This window comes from Seriola lalandi, unplaced genomic scaffold (assembly GCF_002814215.2).
Source record: "Seriola lalandi dorsalis isolate HSWRI2012SDOR001 ecotype SW California unplaced genomic scaffold, Sedor1 jcf7180002054967, whole genome shotgun sequence".
Lineage (NCBI taxonomy): Eukaryota > Metazoa > Chordata > Actinopteri > Carangiformes > Carangidae > Seriola > Seriola lalandi.
Window position 1 is genome coordinate 104,412 of NW_019525518.1, and position 6,689 is coordinate 111,100.

At 38.8% G+C, this 6,689-nt stretch overlaps 2 protein-coding genes across 2 annotated transcripts in view; one reads left to right on the plus strand and one right to left on the minus strand.

Annotated features, from left to right (window-relative positions):
- Positions 1–3,826, plus strand: part of apmap (adipocyte plasma membrane associated protein) — a 10,804-nt gene extending 6,978 nt beyond the window's left edge. The window contains exons 8-9 of the mRNA XM_023395656.2: positions 796–988; positions 1,895–3,826. Of these exons, the coding sequence (XP_023251424.1) occupies positions 796–988; positions 1,895–2,104 (403 nt within the window). The 3' untranslated portion in view covers positions 2,105–3,826. The remainder of the gene's footprint in view (positions 1–795; positions 989–1,894) is intronic.
- A 968-nt stretch (positions 3,827–4,794) lies between these two features.
- The window catches only part of cst7 (cystatin f), a 2,508-nt gene continuing 613 nt past the window's right edge, over positions 4,795–6,689 (minus strand). Inside the window, exons 2-4 of the mRNA XM_023395676.2 lie at positions 6,278–6,459; positions 5,530–5,649; positions 4,795–5,039 (exon numbers count right to left, since the gene is read on the minus strand). Of these exons, the coding sequence (XP_023251444.1) occupies positions 4,959–5,039; positions 5,530–5,649; positions 6,278–6,459 (383 nt within the window). The 3' untranslated portion in view covers positions 4,795–4,958. The remainder of the gene's footprint in view (positions 5,040–5,529; positions 5,650–6,277; positions 6,460–6,689) is intronic.

Below are 6,689 nucleotides of genomic sequence, written 5' to 3' on the forward strand. Positions count from 1 at the left end.
GTGTGTGTGTGTGTGTGTCTCTCTCTCTGAGTGTGTGTGTGTGTGTCTGTGTGTCTCTGAGTGTGTGTGTGTGTGTGTGTCTCTCTGAGTGTGTGTGTGTGTGTGTGTGTCAGGTCAGTGGTTGTAGTGGGAGGTGTTGGTTTATTTTCATCCTTCCTGCAGAACGAGACTCACTGACACATCGTTACGTTACATAAGAAATCATTTAAAATTACATAAATACAATAATATATAATAAATATTATTACAATTTTAATACTTTACTGTCTACTACAGTATTTAACATTAATATTCACAGTTTCAACATTAATAACAGGTTTATAATAAATAATGCAGATACAAGAACAGATGTTAGTGTTTATTAATGTTCTACATTATTCCAGATGTGTCTTACTATATCATCATATATATATTTACTATAAATATTGATCTGATCACAGCTGCATTAGTCTGTTAGTCTGATTGTTTTCATGTTCTGCTCTTATTTTGATATTATTGTTCTTATTGCTGTTCATTTTATGAAATATATTTAGAATCTATTTGTTTCTCATCGTCTCTGTCGTCACGTTATCGTCTCTTCATTAGTATTTTTATAATTTAGTGAATTTGAACATGAGGCTTTAAATCCGCCTCTTCCTGCTCCATCAGCTGGTTTTCTTTTTCTCTGTTTTTTAAATTGTGTAAAAATGAATAAAAATAAAAACCAAATGAATTATACAGATCAATAAACCAGTTATTATGTCTTCTTATGATACAGATCAATAACCAGTGTCTCTCTTCCTGTCTCTGGACCAGAGTCCACGTGGCCGGTCTAAATAAAGGTGGGATGGACACCTTCATAGACAACCTGCCCGGTTTCCCTGACAACATCCGTCCCAGCTCCACCGGAGGTTACTGGGTCGCCATGTCCGCGGTGCGTCCCAACCCCGGCTTCTCCATGCTGGACTTCCTGTCCCAGAGACCCTGGATCAAGAAACTCATCTTCAAGGTACGAAAACACAGAGAGCAGGTCCAGGACCGGGACACGTCTCAGGTAGAACCAGGAAGAGTGACGTACCGTCTGTCCAGGTGCACACACAGAGACGCTCATCAACCCACAGCAGGAGGCGTCGCTCTGGTGACTGTCCTGTGCTCTGATTGGCCGGAGTCCCAGTAGAGCTGCTCGGTTATGGCAAAATTCATAATCGGGATTATTCTGATCAATATTGAATCACAATTATTGAACAAGGACGGAAGACGATCAGGGCCACGTTAAAATAACCAGCGTTTATTGAACTTTAAAAAAACCTTTTTCTTCAAATATAATTCAACAGAAAAACAAATAAAAACATAAAGACTGAGATTAATAAATAAAATAATAAATTATATATATAAACAATGAAATATATAATATAAAATTAATAAAAATAAATTAGATCAAAATAACTAAGATCAGCCATGTTGAAAACATATAAACATATAAAAAACATAAATATAATGATAAATAAAAATAAATGAGATAAAAAAGTTGTAGTGCTTCACCAATACACTGAAAACTCCAAAACAAATATGCAGCATTACTACGTCGCTAACGTACGCTGACACGTAACCAGGAAGTGGACGGGGGATGGAATTTGTTGCGGCACAATAATCGTTTTCAGAATCGCTGAAAAACAAAATCATGATGAAAATTAAAAGTAGATTCACGGTCCGGCTGTAAGAGCTCTGTCTGAATCAACGAATTAAAACTGTGATGAGACAGTTTCATATTTGACCTTTAACCTTAACTTCTTCCCTCCTCGCCTCCTCTGGCCTTCATGCCTATTCCCTCCTTTGTTACATCCTTCCTTCCTACAACCTTCTCTCCTTTCTCCTCCTACCGCTCCTCATCTCCTTCCTTCCTTCCTCGCCTCAGCTCTTCAGTCAGGAGGTTCTGATGAAGTTCGTCCCTCGCTACAGTTTGGTGGCGGAGCTCCACGACGGCGGCGTCTGCACACGGAGCTTCCACGACCCCAACGGCCTGGTGGCGGCGTACATCAGCGAGGTCCACGAGCACGACGGGAGTCTGTACCTGGGCTCCTTCCGCTCGCCGTACATCGCCAAACTCGACCTGAGCAAGGTGTAAAAAAAAAAAAAAAAACAGACGGACGTTTGAGACGAAAGGATGAAGTCTGAGACCAGGACCCGGAGGGACCGGGACGAGATGACGAGGGACCCGAGCTCAGGTGTGTCAGACTGGATCAGATTCATGACGCCTGTCTGACGGATTAACGGTGGCGGTCTCCAGACGACGAACCGGACTGAACTTTGTGTTTGTGTCGCTCAGATTTATTATTATTAATCTTTTTTTTTACAGATTGTGGACGAATCCCGAAGCTCAAAACTCTTTGGTACCGACGGAAACGTGTCTGACGTCAAACATCTGGTCAGATTGATTACAGCTGCAACGACCAATTACCGATTATTTGTTAATTGACTAATTGTTGCAGCTTTAAACTGAACAAGGGGCCGTTTGAACTAAACACCTTAATTTTCGAAGTAATGACACTTAAGGTTTAATTTTTTTAATTTGATTAAAAGTTTAATTACTTATGGCTGTTGCACAGAATCTCTTAAAGTTTTTACTGCATTAAAGAAAACAGTTGAGGTATTTACAGCAGTGAGAGAGATTTTACAGCAGTAAAATTCTACAGTTTCCATGGAGACTGTTGATTTGCTGCCATTAGCACTTGTGATGCCTGTGATCTCATCCTCCTGTGGTTTTGGCGGGAACTTCAGCAGGTGAACTTTGGTTAGTTTAACAGACTTTAAGTGATTCCTGAAGTTTCAGACTCAGATCAGGAGGAAGCTGAAAAAGCTCTGAGCAGCTCCGGGTTTAAATCCTTTCTCCAGTTTCACTTTTCTTCAGACAAAGTTTTTCCTTCGTCTGATTGTGTTTTTTTGTTTTTTTGTTTTTTTTTTACTTTTAAATTTTTTTCTTTTGTTCAGTGAAAAAGTGAATTTGGAGAAAAAGAAGTTTAAGTTTTAACGGCTCCAGAATCAAACGATGCCAGAGTCACGTTTACGTGGCGACTGATCGTCACTCAGTGGTTAGTAATTTCACTCATGCTAACATTTCCTTTTATTAGCTCTTAGAGCTAAATTAGCATCATCAGTGTTGAGCTTGTTGCTGCTGCTAATTACTGAAGTAAGTGTCACATTTGTCTGAGACAGAACAAAGTGGTTAAAAAAGAAAACGTTAGTGTCATTATTTACAGGTTTCCATCCGCTGAAAACTACAACACCCATGTTTCTTCTTCTGTGTTTTATTTGAAGTGTTGATCCATCAGAAGATATAAAAACCATCTCAGTGTAGTTTTACATCTCCTCTCTCAGGCTTCTCTCTGCAGCTCTAGTAACAACAGGTCGGTGAGCCAATCAGAAGAGAGGAGGCTCTGAGCCTCTCTTCTGATTGGCTGACTGTTTTCTGACTGATCCAATAAAAATGAAAATGAAAATGCTGTGGACTGAGGCTTTGATACTTTCACAGTATTAATATAGAAGCTAGAGCTGATCTATAATCACACTACACATGGACACACACCTTTACACTGGAGGAGCTTTAAAGTTTCACTGTCCATGGTTCAGTTTTCAGACACATCTGTGTTATTTGGCATCTTTAGCATCTTTAGCATCTTTAGCATCAGGTCAGGTTTCAGTTTCAGATGTTGATGTGATTTTCTGCTGCTAACATGCTAATGCTACCTGTTTAAAACACACAGGATCCTGAATGATTCTTGATGTGGTTTTGAAGCTGATCCTGGTTTTTACTGAAACACAGTGATTAAAACTCATTTCACTACCTGCAGCTGAAGCTTCGTCTGTTCAGTCAAACACTCAGTTCAGTTCTTTTCTCACTTGACTCAGAAAGTTTCTTCATTATCTGCAGATGTGAATCTGTTGTCCTGAGATCTTAATGATCTCCTGATCCAGAACCAACAGATGAGTGGTTCTGACTCAGGTCCAGATCCTGGTCTCAGTCGGTCTCAGAGACCAGGGTCTGAAGCTTCGACGTGTTTCATTAAGTCTCAGGACGACGGGCTTCATGTTCTTGATGGTTGAGTCTGAGTCTGGAGACGGAGTCCGCTCATTACCTCCAGCTAACGAGATCATTAACGAGTCTAACGACGTGAACTCAGAGTTAAAGACGTGTTCACTCTGAGAGGACGTTTGTTTTCACGTCTCAACCAGCTGCCAAATTTAGTTTGTGTCTTTTTTCTGCGCTGAGACGTTTTGACTTTGATCTTTTTCACCGTTTGTTTTTTCTGTCCGTTAAAGCTCGGAGCTGAAAACAGCTGATCTCTTTCGTCTCTTTGCTCCTGGTTCATGACTGAACTCTCTCCTTTATTTACATCTGTCTTTGTTGCCGCAGAAACCTGTTCTGCAGCTTCTGTGTTTTTATTTTTACCTGCTCTCCATCACCATCAATGACCTTTCAAAATAAAGGAATTCAGTTTCATAACACATTCCTTGGTTTATAGTTTATAGTTTATAGTTTTCTTGTTATTAAACATTTCAGACGATAAGTTTCTACATGAATTTCAAAGTCAGATTCTCATCTGTTTTTTTAAACAGACATTAATTAATTAATTAACTATATATACCCATTATTTTATAGATTAAAATGTGATATATAAAGCACCTTTATTGCATCTTTATGAATCAGTAAATTCACTGGATCTGAAGGTAAAACATGAGCAGGTTGTGTTCAGGTGTTCCTCCCTCTGAGCAGCAGGGAGCGCCGTCTGCACTCAAACACACCACAGGAGAAAAGAGTCAAAGACTTCAGGTTTTTATTGTGACAAAAGTGAGAAAGTTTCATTTTATACACGAGATGAGGTTTAGAGCAGAGACAGGTGAACAAGGTGTTACAGGTGATCAGGTGGATGTCACCACAGGAGCAGAGGAGAGACCTGGTGGATCTGGATCAGCTGCCGGTCTCAGGGTCCACAGAGGAAGACCAGAATCTTGGTCTCCTGTTGCCAAGGGATCAACCAGACTTCGAAGTGACACTGAAACGTCTGGAAAACAAACAACCTCCAGTTTTCACAATAAAAGCCTTTCACCTACAAACCTGTTTATTTTGTACTGAGATATAGTTGTCTCATGTCTGAGGGAGGATCAACAACAACAACAACAACAACAACAACAACAACAACATAAAAACAGTCAGACATTTTACTGATTATTTTAATTACACACTTTTACTGGTGACACTTTAAATGCAGGACGTGTCAATTTTCTACAGTGTAGTATTAATATGTATTTTCACAGTAGTATTAATATGTATTTTTACAGTGTAGTATTAATATGTATTTTCACAGTAGTATTAATATGTATTTTCACAGTAAAGTATTAATATGTATTTTCACAGTAGTATTAATATGTATTTTCACAGTAAAGTATTAATATGTATTTTTACAGTGTAGTATTAATATGTATTTTCACAGTAAAGTATTAATATGTATTTTTACAGTGTAGTATTAATACTTGACCTCAGGTCAGACTCACCTGGTGCAGACGACCTTTAGGCTGAAAGTCACACTTGGACAGGATGTTGTCGTGGTCTCGTTTACGACAGACGGTTCTAGAAATCTCCAGATCTACGATGTATCTGATCCCTTTAACGATCTGAAATATATTAATGTAAAAATATAAACATATAAACAACATCTGGAAAAGTGCTGATTCCTGTTTTTATTATAATGATGTTTCTTCACTCGTCATAATTATTATTATTTTCATGTTAATTCATCTGAATCTTGATGTCAAACATTATAATTCTGCCTCTGTTGATTTAGTGTCAGAGTTTTCATGTAGTAAATCTAATGTAGCATTTAATTATTATTTTACTTTATTTCTTTTTTCTATTTTTATGAATTATATTATTTTTCTTATTTCTTTATATTTTGTTTTCATTTTATGTTTATTTATGTCACTTTACTTCATTTTGATGTTTTAAATATTTTTATACAAACTGTAGATTTTTTGTTTTCATGTTTATTTGTGATTGTTTGTGTTCGTGTCGTCTGTGACCTTCAACCTTACAGCTGACGCCAGGTTCTGGTTCTGGTCCATGAATTTTCACCAGTTAAAAATGAATGAATGTTTCCGATATAAACTCAAAGACGTTTAAAAAACTTTCACATTCCACTAACTAATCCATCAATACCACCTTAAGTGCATCAGTAGTTGTGGGTAAACCCAGAGCGTTTCTATTGAGCTGCTCTTGACCTTTGACTTCCCAGGTGTGTCGTACCTGTCTCTGTGCTCTGCGGATGGCGGAGGGTCTGAAGAGGAAGGCGTCGTTTGATTGGTTGTTGAAGGAGTAGGTGGTGGCGAGGACGACCTGCTGGAGGCCGCGGTCGTTCCTGCTGATGTTGAACGGAGCGCCGGGGATGAGGCGGCCGCCATGATGGCTGCCAGCCACCGACCTGACGCCTGAGCAGGAGGAGGAGGAGGAGGAGAAGAAGAACAACAACAAGAAAGAGAAGAAGAAGAAGAAGAAGAACAAGAAGAAGAAGAAGAAGAACAAGAAGAACAAGAAAGAGAAGAAGAAGAACAACAACAACAACAACAAGAAGAACAAGAAGAAGAAGAAGAAGTTACAACTTTAAACTTGATGCTTCTCTCATCCGTTCACTCGAAGAGAAGATATTCCCCCCATCACC